Here is a 22,564-nt window from a genome sequence, read left to right as displayed (position 1 = left end):
TGTGTTGCTTCTACCTGGAGAGAGCATGACTGTGAGACTAAAACCAACTGGGCTCAATCACTGACTTCTAGAATAACTTTGGATTACTGAAGGGAGAGACTACCAGCTAATTTTCTGGTTAAATGCACTAAATGAGCGCATCTAACTGTGCAGCTACAAGAGTTAGACATGAACAGATTTTGTCCTTCTTTTTCTCCTTCTTTTTTTTCCCCTGCCCCAAAACCAGTAGGGCACTGACTACTTTAATGGACTGTGCCTCTCCTTCAAAAATTTTCTTTAGTTTTCTATGTGACTTGACAGAATGAAAATGACTTGTTACTCCATGATCTGTAGAAAAGCTTAATATAATAACACCATTACCCAAATTAACATGTAGAACATTATTAACAGATAATGGTCTCTGTTCCGGCTTTTCATCTGGAAAACGGTACTTGGAATATTTCTGAACTTCAGAGAAATCATACATAGAAATTTATCAGTTTTAAAAGTACCTTAGACATCACAGTGATTATGAGCATTGGAAGTTAATTGCACAGAGCCAATTAGCAGCTAAATCAGCAAGTCACCTTAATGGAGGTAGACTGTTGGCAGCCAAAAAGTCTACAGAGTTCCCAGTTAGACTGGAAAACTTGCCTATCTTGCCAGCTGGGTCTTGGCTGGAACCTGACAATATGATTTACGTGATTGTCCACCTAAGACACAGAAACCTAATGCAGAAAAGTGAACGAATTCCCAGAAATGTCTTCTTCCTCTTTCCACACTAACTGTCTGCTAATTTGTGGGAAAAATATGAAGGCTGAGGAGAGGTGAGAGGTTTCATCATCCTACCTGCAGAAAAGAAGACTTGGAGGAAGTTACAATTGTACTGCAGAATTCACAGCTAAAATTTAAAGAAGGACCTGTGAATTTCTTATATTCATTATGTCCTAAAACCTCTTGAAAATGTAATTAATGTAAGGAAACTGTCTCTGCTAATGGATTATCTGTGTTCTGCACTGCATGCTCCCATCACTGCTGAAAAGGGTTTGTCAAGACTGGGAAGAAAGAGTGTAATTTGTTAATATTTCCTCGGGCACAGACACTGACATTTTACATAGTACTCAATGGCATCCAAATTCCCCACTTTTGCAAGCAGCTTGGTTCCCACACACCTAGCTGGAAGTCTATGAACTCTGCAAATCACCCCAGTGTACACACAGCTTGAAAAATAGAGAAAGAAATAGGTTATATCCACCCTTCCTCTGTATGCTATGGAAACCATAGCATTTAGTACAAGTTCCATTTTGCATTCACAGAATAAATGTGATTCAATTTACCAAGAGCATAAATGGTCTCTGGGAGTAAACAGAGGAATATTTGTATTCCTTATTCAATGCATCCCATGAAAATATGTGAATAAGAAAATTTGTTGCATGGCTGCATTATTTGCCTGGAAAAGAAGCAATCAATTTTCCATCCTCATTCTGCCAAGAAGACTAATTCAGTAAGAGGAAAGCAACACAGGACTTACTTTAAGTTAGGTATGTATTAGTGTGCCCCCACAAACTGAGACATAATGCAGGAAAAGATAAACGTGGTCACAGCCTGCAATACCCTGTGGCAGCACGAGGCAAAAAAGATTTGCTGTCCATTGCCATTCCTGGCAATTTAATAATGTCTAGGAGAAACTCAAATTCTCCTTTGAACTTTTACTCAGATTTGAAGATGAGTCGTAGTTCCCTAGTTTGTAATATGCAACTTGGACACTGGTGCTGTACAATTCCAGCTTGATATTATGAATCATCTTCTACTATACTCTAAGATTTCCTATGTAAAAAGCCATGAGTATTTCTGCATGTCTGTATGTATTCATTTCTCTCTGCATAAACAGTTAGTCAAAACATATTTTCTCTTTTCCCAAAGAAAATATCCAATACATGCATTGCTCTTAAAATGTATTTTCTCCCAAACCAGTCCTGAAGTAGATGGGGTAAAAAGTGGAATTATCCTCAGAAGTTAGGAAAGGAAACCAGAAGTGAACTTCATCATCAAAACTGAGAGACAGAAAGAAGCTTTGTGTGAAGGAGACATGTTCTCTTTAGGGGTATCAGGATCTCTATTTCACAGTGTTTGGTCAGACAGCCAAAGGAAAACAGAGTACATTTCATGTTTTAGAGGTGAAATCATGAAGCAAGAGGTCTGACATAGAAAACTTGGTGTCCTGAAAATACTTTGTTCCAGTCCAGTCTAATGGTGTAGGAACGTTGAATCTGGGACTAGTGCACAAACATCCATGAAATTACACTACTTCCTGTGAGATCTAAAGAAAAAGAAATTTTTTTTGGTGCAAAATTTACCTCCTTGAGAAGGTAAAGTTATGATACCACAAGACTGGGACTATAAGCAAAAAGGTAGCCTTGGAGACTTGGCAGTAATCCTAGGGTCTAAGGCAGTTGGATGGCCTTTGCCTTTCTTGTATGTGCCCAAAAGGATTGGAGTCAAGGAAGTATATGAGTTAAAGAAATCACAATGGAGCAAATCTTGCTGCAGTAACCAGAGAGTTTTAGGCCAGAATGAGGTACTCCAAAAAGCTGGCTGGGAGCTATTGTAGATATGGGACATTTGGAAAATGCAGAAATGAGCTGCAGGTTTGCTGACAACAGCTTCTGCTTTAGAATCCAATTCCAAACAAAATACTAAGTGTTTTTAACCAGCCCACAAAAGGAAACTTGCTATGCTGTATTTTTCTTAATGCTCGTGTAGTTTTAGATACTTGAATACTTTCTCAAGGGCTCACTGGGAAGTCCAGAACTGGACACAGTATTTGTGTTTGCTAAGACTCTATCCATTGTAGCTCACTGCAGTAGGAAACAGCAGCACTAGCACAAAAAAAAAAAAAAAAGAATCAGCCGATGCGCGGTAACTATAAGGATAGAATGCAATGTCCCTCACATTAGTGGCAATACAAAGGTAATGAGCTATCCAAATTTTCTACTGGAAGCAAGAATGATCACCCCCTTAAAACCCCTGCAGTGGTTTTTATTTATATAGCCTAGTTTAATCTTACAAATGCAGGAACAAGATGTCCATGATTCATGATTTGTAATTAATACAATCACAACCCACTAGGTAGACATCCTTAAACCAGTATTTTTCAGTCTGTTTTCTGTGAACAGTGGTCTTCAGATCCCTTTCAGGTAGCAAAACCACTCTGCAGCATAAGCCCAAGTATAGAGCTGAGGTTCATACAGGGAAGGAGAATTCATGAAAAAGGTCTCTTCTTTCCTCAAAGTACAGTACCTAAATGCTCTACTAAATTGCTCTGGAAGGGGACAGTTTGTGTGTTCATCATACACAGAGACTCAGAGTGGGATTTTCAGTGTGCTTAAGGATATAAGCTATATCTCACTCTGCAACTGCAAAACAGCAGACACTCTCTGCTTGTCAGTAGTTTCAGTACCATTTTCAGTGTAGGATATGGTCATATGGTTTTTTCCACATTCCAATGGACTACCTGGGACCCTGAGAATTTAGTAACAAAGATGATATGCCCTCATTTTATCTGCATCTCAATCACTTTAACACTCTGAAGCCAGATATATCTTTTTTTAGTTTGTATTTTGTGGAGTTACAAAGTATTTTCACTAGATGTGTTGATTCTTGTCCAAAGAATTTGAGTATTTCCTGATATAGCCTTTAGGGACTTAATAGGTTTTAGTTCATAAATCCTCTTGCTTCCAAAGCAGAGGAAAAACTAACTACAACATGCCTATAAATATGCAATACAGTGTGCAATGATTATTCCTTTGCAGTGTATATGTATGTTTAAAATCACAAGCAGGCACCAGACTTCTGTTCCTAAGTCATCCAGGAGTGTTTTTGAATGCCATCCCTCAGGTTTGGTCCCCTGGACATCCTCGGAAAGGAAATAAGAAATATTAATGTAACATCTTAGTGACAATCCTATCTCCCCAAATTCACCCCAGATCATGCAATTTTAAACTAAGATGGAATCCGCTGTTCTGTTTGGTTTTCCTGGCTAATAAGTAATTTCTGAAGGCATTAAAAGTGATGAATAGACCTTATATGCCCTGTCTTTATCAAAGGCATCGTTTTCTCATTTCAATAGACACACACAGCCTGAACTTGATTCCACTTACCCACCCACAGATTTCCACATAGGAGGTCCACATTTACCACTTCTATTCTTTTAAAAGGAGCTGTCATTCCTTCAGATCTTTGCATACAAATGTTTTTCCTGACTAGACATCTGTGTGACTAAAATGAAAACATTTCCTTTCAGCTGTTTTTTTGCCAGTATCTTTTTACTCCTCCTTTCACCTGCAATATAATTTCTCTAACCCTGTGCTGAGACTTGCACTGTGCAGCTAAATTACTGCACCATCACAGCTCTGCTGATATCAGTAGGGCTGTATGGAGATTATCAAGATTTGTATGGGCAACTACAGCACTTTGAGGGCTGTAAGACAAAAATGCAGTATGGTCTGGGCTCATATGCTAGAGCACCCATGTGGTATTTGGAAGAAACAGCAAAAAGAACAACAAAATTCTAATGCTGGTAACTTTTCTAGTCAGCCAAGTGAAATGCAGATTAGGCAAGTATCTTCAGACACCTTCGCTCTCTTACAGCTGAGTGGTTGAGTACTTAGGTGGCAATTTACATTTGCAGGTCTTTGAGCCAAAGCAATTTTAATCTGTGACCTTCTTCACCTGAGGAAGTTACTGTTACTTGGAACATTACACCATTTGCTTTATACAGCATCATTAATACTGAGATTAGCTCAGTTGGTGAGAGTTTGGTGCTAATAATGCCAAGGTTGTGGGTTTGATCTCCATAGTAACTTTGAATGGAGAGCCATTCACTTAAGACTTGGACTCGACGATCCTTGAGGGTCCCTTCCAACTTAGAATATTCTGCAATTGTGTGTAATAGCGGGGAAGGTGGAAGACAAATGCCCTGTTAGCTTCTTGCCATGTGTACAGAAGTAAGTCTAAAGAAAGTGCACATCTTGACATCAGTCCTGGGAAGAAAAATGGGACATAACTGTCCAATTATAGAGATAATTGGATTAAATTTCATGTCTGCATTCTTGCACACTGGTATGCATTTTAGGTATTATTCATGCCATCTATTTTAGGCGCCTTGTTGTAGGTATGTAAGATACAAAGTCACCCTCCCTATGCTCAATTTATAGCCAATAGAGCAAAACACTCCAAGCAGCTCTATACTTGGGCTTAAGTTTCACTGACTTGTACAGAAGGATTCAATTCCTAATTTAGTTCTCTAAAGTTGACTATATAAATCCCTCCAGTGTTCGTACATCACCAAATATGTCAGGATTACTATTTTTTTTTTGACAACTAAGAACCTAATCTTCCTCCATTTCAATCAGACCTCAGAAGGCTATGACTCAAATCCCATCCCCAAAGTTTTACAGAGAAGGTGTTTCTCAGAACCTTTCAATTTGTTTATTTTTAAGCATAGCAAGGCATAGCAATATTACCTGATGGAAAGTGCAGGATTATTTCTTTTGTGCTCAGATTTGTTTCTTAATTGCCATCTGGAATTTGTCCAAGATTTTACAGGCACTGCCCAAAAGACAATTTGTTCATAGAATCACAGAATCATTTAGATTGGAAAAGGTCATCAAGTCCAGCCTAATGCTGCCAGCTCCATCATTAAATCATGTCCCTGCATATCACATCTACGTGTCTTTTAAATCCTTCTAGGTATGGTGATTAACCCCTTCCCTGGGCAGTGTGTTCCAATGCTTGACCACCTTTTCTGTGAAGAAATATTTCCTAATATCCAAACTAAACTTCCCCTGGCACAACCTGAGGCCATTTTCTCTCATTCTATTGCTTGATACTTGGGAGAATAGACTGCTCCCCAAGTTTCTACAATATCCTTTCAGGTAGTTGCAGAGATCTAAATGGGATCTGGAACAAAAGTGTAGTTTAAGTGACAAATATTACTCCAAACCTGTGCATTAGCACTACAGCTGCATGATTAGCCTTAAAGGAGAATCTTTAGGATCATAGAACTGATTAGGTTAGAAAAGAACTTCAAGATTTTTAAGTAGGTATAAGTGCTGTGCCCACTGTGTTGGTGGAAAGAAGCATCTGAAATTACTGAATTACAATGTGGATCTGATTCTGTTTCTGCACGCATGAAATACACACACACACACACCCCCCAAAAATCCAGAAGAAGCTTGAAGGCAAGTCACATATTTCTCCACTCCTATTATGTTAGCAGGCAGTAGCAAGAAAGGAAGAGTGAAGACCTACTAAACAAGAACATGATCAGTCAAAATAGGATGGAAATTTCATCTGGAAAAATCTCCAAACATTTCATTTACAAGCCAGACTTTTCTGCTACTTCTTAAGGAATAGGGATAACAGCACTGAAAAGCAGAAGTGATCGACTATGCCAGTTTCTTAGAGGTTACTGATAACAAACAAAAAGGAATTTTTTCTTTCAAGACATTTTTACTTTCATTGTAAACTAGCAAAAGAGAACAATAGACAAAATGTTATTCAAATATGCCAGAAGCCTGCACACTAGAAGAGGGGAATAAGGGGTTTTCTGCATGAAGAAACAGTTTACTTTGAAATTCTGGGAACTTGAAGATGCATGACAAAAAAGAGACATTTATTTATCTCGTAAAAAAAAAAAAAAAACAAAAAATCCTGTATACATTTTGAGATTGTATTGTTTTTTTGATGGATATTTTCTAGTCTTCAATGGAAGAACTGATTTCTATATATTTTTGTTTCCAGCTCCCATAGGCAGGGAGAAAACCAGGAGCTGATGCCACATATGAAAAGGATGGAGAGGCCTCTTAGAAAATGGCTTTCCCATGCTACAGAGATAGGGACTGTATAATCAATCACTGGTTTTCTAATGTGTTATGGGAGTGCTGGAGTTACTGCTATATTACTAGTAAATCCAGAGAAAAAATTTAGATTATATTAAATATGGTAATTTCAGTGCTCATTAGGAAACTGTCTCTCCAGTGATATCTGATAGGTCAGCTGAAATACAAGAAATGTCATTTGCTGCTCAGTCTTCTCTGTTTTAATGAAACATGCTTTTAGAAACCAAGGGGACATTCTCTATTATTTAAATGCTTTTCTCAAGAACTGCAAGGTCACAGCTGTTTGCTCATGGAAGTCAGTAGCCTTCCCGGTAAAAGGGCTGAAAAACAGAGTGGCTTTTCCCCTCATCCTTAGCATGGAATCCAGAGTCACCACTCCTGAGGACAGCTTTGTACATAACCCTGGTAAAGTAAGGGTCTTTCAGTGTTTTGTCCATCTTTCTAAAAGGAGGATACCATGAACAGTTCTTCAATGTTTCACTCAGAGAATCAATTTAAATTTGGATTCCTGTTCATCCCTGTCAGAAGCACATGCAGGCACACAGCAAGCTTGACATATTTTAAGTACTGAGCTTGTTAGATGGCACACTCCATTTGAAGTAATCCTCACTGTACTGGGTCCATGAGACGACTCTACTACAGAACCAATCCACTCATGGAATCCATGCATTTCCAATCTCTTCTGGTCTGCTCTGATGAAGTTTTACAGTGTTGTGATACTCAAATATCAGATAAATTTCTTTGTGTCAAAGAGTTATTAGTGGCAAATCTCACTGCTCTAAGACAGGAACTCTAATGAAATTTTAATGCACAAAAGACAGCACCGTGATAAAACTACCCACCTGAAATCTTTGCTTTGCCAAGGTGTCTAATCTAATATTAATAAGTGACAACCACATCAGTTGCACATCAACCTAGTTTCTCTGAAGTGTCCTCTCATAATATGCTGTAAAATCTTCTCTTGCAAGCAGTGAAGCTTCTTAGACAAACAAATCAGTAATGTATCCTGTGCCTTTGCAACCTGGCTCTAAGTGAAGACTGCCTCTAAGTCTCGCTGCTTGGGTATGCTGGTACTTACAGCTTGCCAAGTTCAATGGGATACCACAATGTGGTATTCATCAAGTGCCTCCCAAATTCCCAGTTTGCCGTCTATGCAGTAAATAAACCAGCTAGGTGTGTTCCAAATAGAGCACCTCAGGTATTTCTCAAAGGCACTTACACGTCTACCAAATGCTTGTTAAACCAAAAGTTTTTGAGTACTGTGGGCATGTAGCACCTCAACTTACTGGGACCTGGTTGTAGAATGGGTGAGACAAGGTTCAGTGTTGGCCATCTTCTGAGGTCTTGGAGAAAATGGATAGTTGATGGAAAACAGCATGGAATTGTTTTGCACTTGTCTGGGGCAGGGAAAAGTGTTTGTATATTACTTCAAGTATGGATTTTCTGTCAGTAATGGCATTAAAAGAATGTTTTGCACCCTGAAGATACCTTACTGTAAGTGCATACCATGGCCAAAGGCATGGAGCATGAAACAACTTGTATACTTAAGCTGAATTTCAGCCCTCTGCCTACTAACTTCTTTTGGTTATGGTGGAGGCATAAACTCCATCACTGAAAGTAACTTTTAAATGCTCTTATTGGGAGGAACACTCACACTCCTATCTAGACCAGTTATCCAATTATCAAATATCTACTTTTAGAGCTGGAAGTGGAGGATGGGTAGGGGAGCAGTGGAGAGGAGGAAATGAAGGCAGTACAACTTACTCAATATTAAAGTGGAGTCCCTAATACACCAAAATACACCAGAAGTGAAAGTAATTTCCATTTTAGGGGAAATGGTACGGTAATAGAGAAATTGTTATTTGGGATAAAGATCTTGAGGCCAACTGAAAAAGTAAATCCTATGTTGACAACTTGATATTGACTAGAGTGGTGCCTATTGTCTGTGTGAAGGTCTTAGATATTCCAACATATCCTGCATCCTTTATAAGTGCAATTTGTGGAAATATTTCTTAAGGCCACAAAACCTGTAGACAGTATAAAATTAATGCTTAGTTTGCACAAGAAATAGGCAAGAGAGAAAAAAAGATGAAGATAATTACAGCAAAATTTACAGAAAATAAAGTTGGTGAAAAAATTCCCTAGGACACTACAAGGTTTGGCAATACTTATTCAGCTGTTGAACCCTACAGCAAGTCTTGTTGCTCTCCTCTTTCTGGGGAAAGCTCCAGGTCACCTTCACAGGGTCTGATTTTGAGAGAAAGCACATCCTCAGGTGTGCTTCCAACTCTTCAGGTAAAGGAGAAAACTCATATGTCTGAACATAACATTGATGGATATTGCCAGGCAAGGGATGACCTTAGGAGATGGGAAGATTGCTGTTTAATGCAACCAGAAAATAAAGCACTATGCCACTTTCTCAGTGAACATCAGGGATATCTTTCAAATGGCTCCTTTATTATTCTACCTGGTAAAGCATACACAGCACATGGGCACAGAAAATGCTCTTGCCCTCTGTGGCCTTCGCAGGTCTCCCAGAACTCTCACTTTGGGGGCAGATTCACATTAACAGGTGAGCCAAAGCACCTTTGCAGGACTGGACATCTCCAGAGACTCCATGGTTTGGGAGAACACCCATTAGTAGAAGGGGAATGCTTCAGAATGTTCTGAAAAGGTTCCTTCTGTAGGAGATCAGAGTTTACTCCAGAAAGAATATATGTGCCACCTGCCAGTCATTGAGCTTCCCAGCAACCCACACTCAGACTCCTAACTCCTTGAGCTGGAGGGAGACTCAGAGTCAAACCAGACCACAGTGACTGGCAGGAGAGCACAAGCTGTCAGCTGGAAAGCCACGACACCAACTCCAAGAGAGCACATCTCAATATATTACAATGCATTAGAAATATTAAGGCACTTCAGCTTGTGTAGTTTAGAAGTTATGAGCACAAAGGGCATTTGCCTTTTAATAATGTTTTTATGAGCTGCCTGAGTGGCTTGCAAGCAGTTCAATATCCATTGCTGCATACCATTACTGCTGTATTTTCTAGAAGACTGCTTGGAAAACACAAGAAGGAAAATTACTGTGATCAAAGTCAAATTACAATACACAATTGCATTTCTGTGAATGCTCTATCCAGCTAATACAAATAGACTGGAAAAAATCGATTCAACAAGATTGTTGGAAAAACAAAGCCATGCTTCCAAAACCATGCCCCTTGGAGGTATGCTTTTAAATAACTCTGTGCTCCACTTACATGGTTTATAATGTCAATGAGAATTTGAAAGGATCTGTAAAAGGGAATGGTTTTGAGTTCTTCTATTGGATGTCTTAGTGTGCAGATAATATCACAAACAAAATATTTTGCTCTTGCTCAAGACTAATTTGATTCTGAAATGTCATAAGTGAATGGACTCCTGCAAGATAGAGTTTTGCATTTTCAAATGTATTTCCAAATCCTTAAACACCCACTCATTAGTATACCAAATACATTTTCAAATGAGTGCTTTGGTATGTTAGCATTGTTGTAAGCTAACAATATTTCCACAATATGTTTCTTGTGCCTTGCAGAAAATATTCTTGAAATGATAGTGGTTATAAATTCTTCATATTGCTGAATTTATGAAGCCTGCGGATTATGCTATTTATTCCTCACAAAGATTGTTCCCTACCTAAATAATTTTATGATTCTAAGACGTTTGTAAAAATACTCACATCCCTTCTTCACAATTCATTGCTTCAGAAGTAGATAAACATACTTGGATCTTCATTAATTTTTTCCCACAGTCACATTTTCAGCGTGGATTGTAAATAAACACAAAACTTCATATTCATTCATTACTTGGGAAGACATTCCAATTTCAGAAGTACTTTGCTGGGACGTTGACTGACAAGATGTGGAAAAGGCACAAGCCAATTGATTTTAGCTTTCAAATTAGAGTTGTTGTTTACACTCTTTATAGTCAATAAATCTCAGTGAATTACCTGCAGGGAAAATCCAGATATCTGGTATTAATTTCAAAGATGTTCATGCATTTTTGGTCAGGAAAAGAAGCCAGACATTTTGAAAAAACTAATGTCTTTTATGATTTTAGCATGCTGGGGTTTCAATTTTGGGTTGTAACTGCAACCTTGTCACAGCTGCTGCCTGGCTGGCTTAGCCCTTAAACTAAAACTTAGATGAAATCCAAATACTTTTGACACTGGTGGGGAACTTTGACTCCATTATAGCAAAGCTCTGTGTAGGTCTTGGAGGGTTTTCGTGCCCTTATGTTAGTCTCAGGTTGAACCCTTTGGGAAGAGTGTCTACATCCAATACTGTCAGAGAGGTCTGACTTGGCCACACTGACAACATCTGATGCACCAGCTCCATGCAGTGCCATAGTCCAGACGTGGTGCATGGGGGACATAGGCACAGCCTTTATCCATACTAGCAACATTGTTTGGGAAAACAGAGCAGCAGCATCTCTACGTCTGGCTGGAAAAACAGTGGTCCTGTTTAGTGCATCTTTTCATAAATTTCTTTCTTCAAAACCTCACATTTTTCGAGCAAGGCAGAGTGCAAGAACAAGTGGGGTTTTATTCTTCTCATGTGTAGTGACGCACAGGGAAACATGAAGGGCAAGAGGTGAACTCGGGGTGTTCTATGGGGCTCCAGAGCAAAAGCAGACATTAGGATGGTTTAGGAAGGTTATTTTGATAACCTTAGGAAGGTTATTTTGATAGCCTTTCCTGTGGCCCGGTGGTAGCCCTGAATATGTTTTGTAGATACACTTGACAGTCAAGGGACTAAACGGTGCATTTTCTACATCAGCAGCAGTCAGCTTTTGCTGTGCCAATTTATGTCAGTTTATAGGAAGCCTTAATTCTTGTTTTGACAGTTACAGAATTGTTCTATGGCCCTGAAGGACTGATTATGGTTTTCCTACCTTCAGCCTTTTTCAGACATTCAAATCCTAATGACAGTTGTGCTATGTTTGGATTTGGTTTTGTTTTTAATAAAAGGTGCTTGGCAGATAAATGGTATAATCCTTTGGGTCCAACATTTCAGCATTAAGGGGGGAAATGGATTTCTTTCTGAACTACTTGAAAAATATTACCTCTAAATTTTATGGATTCCTGTTCGATTCCTGGATGGATATCCAGACAGGATTGTCATCTGACAGAGAGGACATTTATTTTATAGTTAGTCTACATGAGAGTTTGACTTCTATTGTTAAATGAAAGTAGGTGTGTGGCTTCTTCAGATGCTGGCAGTAAAATGCTGAGAAACAGGATTGCACAGGTGCGGTGCTGCCAACAACATGGCCATAATGACTGTGCTTTACTTGGAATCATCATTTAGGATCTCATTAGCTCCCATTAAAAGACATGACTTTAAACTTTTGACATTAGATGTGCAAATACGTCATTAACACCTTTTAGTCCATCATCTGTACTGCAGCACTTCTAGTTGCAATTGAACAGAAATTTGTTCTGGAAATAACCTTTGCATACACTAAAGCTAGTGTTAAGAAGATATTAAGAAGATAGGGGGTTTTCTATTCCCCTCTTGCATATTAAAGCAGTGATATTTATTTACTTAGATTGTCTTTGTGTCACTAACAATAACACTGACACATTTCCTTTTACCCATCTTTGCTAAGGGCTGTAGGACGACATATCCAACATTTTCATGTGGTACTTCATCACCTGCCAACATGTCCAACTCACGTTCATGTGTTTTACAGGTTTTCTCTGGAGAGTCGCTTCCTTTAACTCCATTGCCTAGCTGGTTACCAAATGTTTACAAATGATTAACAGGATTTATGGAATTCAGGTCAAAGATACCATGTGGCACTACAGAGACTTAGTTGCTCTATTAGGAACAAATGCTTAGAAGTCCATTTTGGTCATGTTCAGCTCAATTATAGGACTGAGATACAGACCACATGCAATGAATTTTCAGCCTGTTCTGGCATTGCAGCACATTTAATGGAAAACAGCTCAGTGTGCGTTTGCCTGATCTACCTTTTCCACATGATGATTTTGTATGGGAATTTGCCAATGAAACTTACCAGTGTGCTTTTTTTCATGCTATGAACAAACACCAGGGCAGACAAAGCAGATAGAAAAATGGAATTAACATTATTCTGCTATTCTGCAATGGCAAGCCTAACCTTCAACAAAAATTGAGCTTCTGCATGCAATATCACTGCTTGAGCACCATGAGAGTCTGATTTACAGTTTGCCATGAGGGAAGAAAGAAGGTTTTATCCTTACCATTCCTACTTAGACTAAAGTATCTGCATCAATGGTATCTGAGCCAATTAAGGCAGCATTGTAAGAAGTGTGGGTAATCAATGACTACGGTGACCTGGGTGCCTGAAATACACCAACAGAAAATACTCCTAGGATAGTCCACATTTTGTAGATGAGAATAATCATGCAGTTGCTGTTGTGACCAAGATATGAACATGCAGTCCTTCAAATACTTGAGGCAATATGTTGGCAAAGGGATCAGTATAGAGGATTCAGAAGAAATAGCTGAAGAATCTATATACAAAATATTGAGGAAGGAAAGAATTAAGATGGACTTATTTGGTACTTGGTGTCTTAGAAGGTAATTCTTTTTCTGGAAAACCTTAAAAGTACAGGCACCACTTGAAATATATAGAGCAGCAATGAGTTACAAACAATGTGATTCCTATGTCTTTTGAGGAGGCATATCCTTGTTTTTCTGTGTTTAAGTAAGAATTCATCCACAGGAGTGTGTCTTCTCCATTTACACTGAGACTCCCCTATGCAGGGTTTTTTCCCCCACTGCTTTTGTTCTTTCTACCTGTTCTACTTTGCCCAAAGGAGAGAGGGAGGTTTAAATTACTGAGCTGCATTTGAAATATAATTTCCCAACAGGTAAATAACAGTGATGAAACACTTGTTCTTGTTTAAATTTGACTTCCATATTCAGGCATGGATAAGTCACATCTTCATATACTTAGAGAAGCTTGATTGCTACTTCAAAACCTACAGCCACAGGACTCAATAGAACCTTCACCATGGTTTTTGTAGTTTTGCTGTTACTTATTGCACAAGCAGCTGCTGAAACTCTTTGTCCACTATTCAAACCCCAGTGTGAAACTGCATTCAGCTGATTTTATACCGTCTGTTAAAAAAATTCTCTCTTTGCACAGAATGAAGCACTGAGCAACTGCATGCAACAAAATAATATTTCATCTAGTAGACAGTGGTCTCATCTATGTGCAAGTAACACAAGATGGAAAGAGGAAACTTTGTCCTAGGGCTCAGAATTATCATCAACTTCATCTGCCCCTGCATATTCCCCTGAAGGGCAACTGCCAATCTCAAACCAGAGTATCTGCAGAGGTCTGAAGAAGGGGGCATTTAAGTGAAAATTACTTACCTTTACTTTCTTGACTAAATCATAAATTTTACAAGAAAACAATTCTCCAGTCATTTCTTCAACTTTGTAGGAGGAACCAGTTTTTCTGAATAATAAGACCACTGCTGATGTGGTGACCAAGCCCTCTTTTTTGCCCACCCCTGCTCTGTATTTGATGTGCTGCTGCTGTTTCTGCTATCCCACCCTGTTTTGGTGGGTGTCATGCTCCTTCCTGGCAGAACTGCTGGATCAGTCCAGCCCCCTCCAGCTGTACCCCCAGAGCAATGGTGCGATAGGAAGTGATGGTAGGAAGAGATATATTAATAAAGGCAGATTAGACAAAACCTTAGTGCCTTTCACAATGGCAGGGCATGCTGAGTTTTAATTCCTAGAGATCTGATCTCCAACTATCTTGTAAGTGCTGTTTCTTAAGAGGTTGGTATGGTGCAGTATATGCTTTTCTCAGCCCTTCATCTTTCAACCTGGATGAGCTATGAAGTGAGGCTGGGGCCTCACTGCATCCATCCTTTACAACATCTAGCCTCTCAGGGCCTGCCTCATCTCATGAGAAAGTGGATCTCAGAGCAGAAATATAAGAAATGCAACAAATAAATTAGATGCTCACACAGTTCAACAAAATTTCTTGTCACTTCCTATGAGCCAGAAAGAGAAAGAAAGCACCACTTCTGCCACAAAAAAAAAAAAAAATCCACATAGCTTTAACAGGTCAATTGAACAGGTTTTCTCTTGACAATTTTCAAGTGTGTTTTGCTTCATCCATTACATTTGGTGTTCTGTTCCAGGCTGCCAGGTTTGAAGGAGAAAATGCCCAATAGCAGCACAGTACACATTGCTGGTACCTGTGGTAAAACTGCTGCCTCGTGTGTGCTCCAATGCAGGCACCACAATGGAACAAAGTGCTTTTGGGTGTCCTTGCTGATTGCCCACAAAAACTTAATGCACTCCAAATTTTGGCTCACACTTTCTGTCCCTTTGCAGAGAGCTGGGATCCTTGCACTGTGTAAGAGCAATCATACCTGCTTCACATCGACACTTCTAAAATAGTTGAATTCAGGGTTGGCAGGTTCATGGCAGCTCCTGGGGTTGCCAGCCATCCTCCCTATTGGCCCCATCTCCAGCCTGGTACCCGGATGCTTACAATGCTGAAGCAAGGGGCTGCAAACAACCATAAACTCAGACAAATGCACCTGGGGGGATTGTGAAGAGGAGGAGTACGTAGTCAAAGCATGAGGGTGACTCTTGCACCCAGGCCCCTTGCACCCATGCTACTCCATGTGCAGCCCCTCACTGCACCAAGACTACACGGAGAGCCCACACACCAGGCTCTTGTGGCTCAGCATTTAAAGAGCTAAAATGTAATAATTTGAAAATGCATCCTCTAAGTATCTTACAAGCATCTTCTCCTACAGATGTCCAGAGCAGGGACACAACCTATTTCAGTATCAGCTCCTCAATGAGAGCAGAGGGCTGGGTATATTTTTTAGGTAATGAGGTTACAAAATTATTTCTAGTGCAGTGAATACTTGCAAAGCCACCTGTGAAATTTTCAGTGGAAAGCAAAGACTATGGGAAGAGTGGGAGAAAACAAGCTGCAGGGGTGTCTGAAGGAGGTAGGGCAGCTTCTCCTGCTCTCTCTGCCCTGTGCCTGTACTCAAGGCAACCTTCAGCACCCCTAAGAACACCTAATTTAAATTGCTTGCATTCTCAGGCCTGTAAAAATATCAGATATGGGTTTTGTTAACTTGCAAGGCAAGTTCACAGCATTGACTCTGATTAGCTGACAGCACATCAAGTGTGATACAGAGCACCAAGGGCAGACAGCAGTAGCTGCCTCATCAGTTCAAAAATCATGGACAGGAACTTATTTTTGTCATAGAGCAATGATGCCATTTTTGTTTTTAAGGGTCTATCACTCTGTTGAAGGCAGGTGTTAGTGACCTGCTGCTTCTGATTCTACCAGAGCATATGCTCCTTGGGGAGTGGTAGGTGATGGGAATGCACATCATGAGGTCCAAAAAAAAGCGCCATATGAAATGCTCAGCCCTGACCAGGAGCTTGCACCCCTTGTCTTGCCTTGCAAAATGTTGTGTTACCTCATGCATCTTGGTGCCATCTACAAAGCAGAACAAAATATGCCTTGTTAAAATGGAATCACTCTGTAAGTGACGTGAAAAGAGAGAGGGTATTTTAGTAAGAGGCACAGCTTCACCAAGAAGTCATGGATCACCACATCCAACTTAATAGAACTGTTCTCATCAGAGGAAAACGAAACTGCAGCTGTCGTGTGGAGCTTTTTAACCCATCACAGCTTACCAGCAATCTGCTCTCCACTTCTGACAGAAAAGACTTTCATCCTCAGGGTAAGTGTCTTGAGGCAAGAGTGGTGTCAGTACTAATAATCAAATGATAGAGATATTTTCTTGCAGACTTGCTAGTGCAGATTTTTGTCTGAACCTCCTCAGTTGTAGCGAAAGGAATATCCTGAAATCTGCATGAGGTACATTCCTTTGGCAATACCATCAAGTCAATGAATTTCTATGAACATATTATCTAAGACAGTTGTAACCTGTCTATTCCCATACCAGATCACTAATTACCTCCATTTGCTTTCTATAATAGACTTTTTTCTCTGTGGAGGTCTTTTTGACACAAAAATTTGTTTCACTCACAGCAACTGCAAGCTGATATTTAGATTTGTCCCTCCAAGGACAGTGAATTCTCTTTTACGTTTCTGAGATCAGTCATATGAGACAGTCCCCACCACCCAAGCTACTGCAATCACCTCCTGTACCAAGTAGTTCCTGGGCTCAAAAGTGTAGAGGCACTCAGTCATGGCCATAAAAATGTCCAAAGGCATTTTGCTGGGCATGATGGAAACCTGGGTTATGTTGGCCTTTAGGGCCCAGGATTTTCACAGGTTGTTTCAGTACCTGACATATTTCCCAACAACAGATGCTGTAGCTCTATATTCAGCATGTTTCAGTCTCCTCTGGGAACAACAGGGTGCTTCTCCTTCTCAGGCATTTTCTTGGCCTTTTTGATAAATGCTGTCTAAAAAGGCTGCATTTTGAAATGCTGACAGGTTTGTAAAGACAGAGACTAGTTCTGCCTTTGAGGACTGGTTGTGGCCATGGTGGCAACAGGGAGGAGGCAAAGGTTTGCAGACCCGTCTAGTTGCATAAACCCCATGAGACCGTTCTTCCCTCCCTTTGCCCAGGCAAAGCCATCTTTATTCCCTACCTCCCTCTACTTTTTCTTATTATTGAAATCTCATGGAATTTTTCCTTTACATTTTTTTTTGGGAAAATCCACTTCCCCTCAAGGGCACACTTCTTCCATTCCTATCACACTGGTGCCATGTGCTCTCTTCAACAAGGAATTGCTTCATCTGTATCCTTCTTTGAATATACATTTGTCTTAAAGTCACAAATTATCACTTGCTGACATCTTTATTTTGTATCAAAAGAGAATATATTTCATTAATTGAATTTCTGCCTATTTTTCTGAGTAATTAAATGAGCCTATAACCCCACTGTTGCCTCGCAATGCTGACATAGAACCACAGTAAACACACCATTGCCTAGTAAAAAAATCTAGAAGACTGTAAAGAAGGCAGTGTCAATGACAAGCTTGCACACAGCTATGAGTGAAGGACGTTTAGGGCAGTTTTCAGAAATTATCTTGGTGCCATTTGGCCCAGGAACCCTCATCAGTGAAGGAACACAAGTATCTAACGTGCAGGCCACCACCAGCTTTGTAAGGAGTGGTGAGGATACTCGAAGTAATAAGGACACTGCGTTTAGAGCAGTGTATTGGCTGTGTTAGCTTTCTCTACCTGACATTCCCCACGTAGCGCGCAATGATGCAATCCAGTGACATGGTTTGAGGTGCAAGCTTGCCGAAAGCAGGGAATGTGTGATCTGCTGAGATAATTTCATTGGTTTCATTGCTGAAACCAGCTGACTTCCATGCGCTGACCTTTATAACAGCACTTCAAATTACATGGCAAATGAGGATTTCAGGATGCTGTGGTCGTGGATGTAATTGCATCTGAGATGATACAAGGGTGAGGAGGATTCATTTACCAGTGGCAAAATGTCTGCTGGCAATTCATGATCTCTGTACCAGGTTTATAGTGCTGGCATGTTGGGCCTTTGTGTAAAAAGGGGCTTGTAAGATAAAATGTTGTACAGGTGTGAAGAACATAAAGTCTAGTTATCGAGGGTGTGATGACCATAAGATAACAGAATAATGAGCAGCACATTCAGTATCTAAATCACTAATAAAAGTTTGCACTTGGTACTTGTGGCTCTGGGGAGTATATAGCAATTCTTTGTCATAATTTTCAGGTTTGCTGCATTTTTCCCTTCCTGCTGTCTGATCACTGGCACAAAGCACATTATTTACTTGGTGGCCCTATATAAAGTCTGCAGGACAAATCCTCGAGAGGTGTGTGGTTGGGTCATACTAAGAAAGCCTGGTCCTTTGCAGAGATGGGATAAGAAATACCTTCTGCAGCAGGCAGCAGAGGACTGAAGGATCCTCTGAGAAAAGTTAGTCTGGTACTTTTAGGATCAAAAAGACCTGAGGAGGGCATGGGGACATTGAGTGGGAGAATGTTTATATAATTAAAGGGCATTGAGAAATCTGGCTAAATTTGGCCCACACACACAGCAGGGTGCATTGGCTTTGGTGTGCATGTGTGTTGTGTTCAGGGGCACGTGCTTGGAGGCTCGTGCTGAGCCTTCCACAGCAATTCTGAAACTCAGTACAGCGAGCTCTTAAAACATACTGCTGGGGGAGAGGAGCTGAGGCTGCCAGCACAAAAAAAGCTGTGAAGTTTAAGCCTCATTTAAAAGCCTCTGCAGTCACCTGAAAAACCTCACTCAATGGCTCTCAAGGGAAAGACAATTCTGAGTGTTCTTTAAAGCTCCTGAAGTACTTAAGGCTATGGATATATTTGTAGGTAATGACACACAGTGGGAAAAAGACAGAGCTGATCTCCACATTCAGTATTTGTGGAGACGGATCTGCTTCTGCTGCATAAACTTTGCCATGGTTCCTGAGCCTGAACACTGGCGGGCAGCTGCATGCGGTGGGATGCAAGGAGGGAAACCCTGGAGAGTACTTTTGGGCTGAGCATCAGCTGAATGAAGGCTCATTCCCCTGTGGATCTCCATCACATGAGCCAGTGAAGTAGGGGCCACCCACAGGTTAAAAATCACACTCCTCATGCAAACAAAAAAGCTGACGAGGGCATAAGCTGAAAGTGTGTTGTCTGGGACTGCCAAATTGCTTACCTGAAGGAAACCACCAGGACACTGTCTCATCTCCCACCACAGCTGCAGGATGCACCTCTAAAGCACTCTCCTAATGCATTGAAAAGGGACAGGAAAATGGCCGTGAGAAGAGGGTAATAAGGAGATAGCTGAGGTGCTGTCCCTTCTCCCTCCCTTTCTTCTTCAGAGCACTGAGATTAGCAAGAGGGAGGGCAGCCTCTGCACCCTGCCCCTCCCGAGGAAAGCTGAACCCTGATTTAGCACCTGCTTGGCAGATGCTCAGACCATCAAAAGCCGGAGGATACCCTGAGGTGAAGCTCTATTGATGTGTAATACTTTGAACCAATGTATATTTCATTACTGTAGAGAGAGAGAATATGAATCAATAATTCAGGAGTAAGGAAAGGGGAAGGGATAGGCTGGAACCACTGCTGGGGGATGCATTTCACTTTTTGAAACACTTAAACTCTGTGGTTTTTCCAAAGACCACCTTGATTATATACCTACAGTCTTTTCAGTAAAGTCTTAAAGCCACTATACTCATCACAGGAACAATCATTCCTTACCCCATCACCCTAATCAATGAACAACATTTAACATAACGTTTCAAACCACAAACTTCCTTCTGGAGATTTTCTCTGATCCAGCCTCTCTCTGGAGGCAGGGGAAGAGAGAAGAGAGCGAAAATGGGGCTGGGAAACACTGAGAGAATAAAGATCAAACCAATATTAATTGAACAGTAGTCAAAAGGAGGGAGGCAAAGTAGTTACACAGATTTAATTTTGAACTGAGCCTTGAAGAAGAGAAGATAAATGAAAGAAGAAAATGAGGAGATAAAGGATTACTGATACAGGAAAAAATAACCCTGATTTTCCAGTGAAGAAAAACAGGTTGCTTTTTCTGAAGCATTAAGCTGAGATCTCAATTTCCAGCTGGAAGTATCTGGAATTTCTGTAATTTCAAAGGGCTTAGAAGAAAGCTATTTTGCAAAACATGTGCCTGTTTGCTTGGAAATACTGTTCCAAACTGGTTATTTCTCAAAACATTTTTTTGAAATTGTTGAAATATCCTCTTTCCAAAGGCAGAAATTTCAAATCAAAATCTTCTGATTTGAGGGTTAGAACATCTTCATCACACTAAACATTAGATATGGGTTTTGAATTGTAAAATGGTGGTATCAAAATGAAACACTGTACCTCACCACTTTAATTTTTTTTTTTTTTTAACACAGATTGAAGCTGTTTCTTCATATTGCTTGGTTTTGTCCTGAAAAATTGCACAAGAAGTTATCCTAACCTGTTTTCTCCCTTTGTGGTAACCTGTGCAAGAAGAGCAACATGACATGTTACATGAAGTGGCAGGACACTGGATTGGTACACATTTCCTTCCATGGACTGCTCTGAAAACATTTAGCTTGTCCAAATGAAAGTTGGTTTTAAAGACAAAACTTAGTATCACCCATATGTGTAAAACAGGAGTATCAGTTCTTGTGATTCATTTGTAGAATGTGCATCTCTGTGGGCCCTCATTTGTTCAGTGAGAAGCAGAACAAAGGCTGGAATATCTCTTTAGATTTTCTCATGGGAGAAAAAAGAAGAAAAAAGAAAAGATAGCCTGAGGTGTATTTAATTTGGCAAATATAAAAGTACAGACATAAGTAGGTTAACTTTAAGCTGACAAGGCAGGGTTACTCATTAATTAATTAAGTTTGCAAATTAACTCCTGACAAAATTTCCACTAACTTTAGCAGCATTTGCTTGCCACTCCAGGTGCTTTCAAAGGAGACTTTTTTAATTGAAAGACAAAGAATAAAGGACGTTAAGTAGCTATTTGTTTCAGCTGGAATCAAGCTGACACACTTAGACAATAACTTTGGAATGTTTTCTGAGGCTTTCCCAGCTCCTCTGGCATACTGGGCTGACTGGTCGTGGCTTGACTGCCCTCAGGACTGGGAAGTTGATACATCCCAATGATCATACCTGCCTCTGTGGTTCACCTGAAATCATGTATTTGCTTCTTTTAATGCTTCTTCATTTAATTTCTTGTAGATTCATTCACAGGACTCATCAACATAATGACTGATATCATTTGGCGCTACACTGGAGATTTTATGGCCCCTGATATCGTTTGCAGGGTTGTTCGCTACTTCCAGGTATAAAAACCTCGTGCTTTGTGTCCCCACAGCAGCAAACTCTGACAAAAATGCTGTATAGAATTTGTTTCTAGCAGCAAAAGAGCTAAATGCTGGAAATGTTCATTTAAAGGTGAAACATGTTGGTTAAAGCATATTAAATCTTTTAAATTTTGTGGGTAGGAAAAAGGAAAAATAGCTGGGTGAATATACAAGGGAGGGGGGGTTGCTTTTTCCTTTTTTTTTTCCCATAAGTTTTGAAATGCTCCTAGTTCAGAGTTCTCGCTGACATCACCTTCTGCAATGGATGCATCTCAACTGCTCTCTCATTATATTTTCTGCCCCAGGTGGTCCTTCTCTATGCCTCGACTTACGTCCTCGTGTCACTGAGCATAGACCGCTATCATGCCATAGTTTACCCCATGAAGTTCTTCCAAGGAGGTAGGAGAATTTCAGTACCTTGTTATTGCTGTAGATACTACTGTATAATTTTTTAGTTTCCAAAATTCCTAACCTTGTTGCTATGAATTATTCATTCCTGCTCTGGCTACGTTTGAACTCTGTTACAGTTTTCCAAATGATGAGGGAGCTGTGGTTTCAAGATTTATTAAACTCCACTTAGCCCTCAGCAGTTTTTATAAGTATTGTGTTAGCAAAGAATGAAATGACATTTTTAAAAGTATAGTGGTTTTCATTATCTTCCAGTATTTTCAGAAGGTTATTAGGGGGAAAAGCCTTGTATCACTATACTGACTGTAGGAGCTGAAATATCTGTACTGTCTATTTATTCACATTAAAAAATAACTTGGATGGAGGGTGGGGTAGTCTAATTCATACAATAGTTTGATATATCTTCAAAATATATAGCATATA

At 40.0% G+C, this 22,564-nt stretch overlaps 1 protein-coding gene across 2 annotated transcripts in view; it reads left to right on the top strand.

Moving 5' to 3' along the window:
- The window catches only part of NPSR1 (neuropeptide S receptor 1), a 58,443-nt gene that overhangs the window by 17,529 nt on the left and 18,350 nt on the right, over positions 1-22,564 (top strand). For both annotated transcript variants that reach the window (XM_032105250.1, XM_032105242.1), the window contains exons 3-4: positions 21,609-21,712; positions 22,039-22,132. In XM_032105250.1, the coding sequence (XP_031961141.1) occupies positions 21,609-21,712; positions 22,039-22,132 (198 nt within the window). The remainder of the gene's footprint in view (positions 1-21,608; positions 21,713-22,038; positions 22,133-22,564) is intronic.

This window comes from Corvus moneduloides, chromosome 1 (genome assembly GCF_009650955.1).
Source record: "Corvus moneduloides isolate bCorMon1 chromosome 1, bCorMon1.pri, whole genome shotgun sequence".
NCBI classification, from domain to species: Eukaryota; Metazoa; Chordata; class Aves; order Passeriformes; family Corvidae; genus Corvus; species Corvus moneduloides.
Note: the sequence above shows the minus strand (reverse complement) of the source record. Positions and strands in the feature narration are given on the sequence as shown.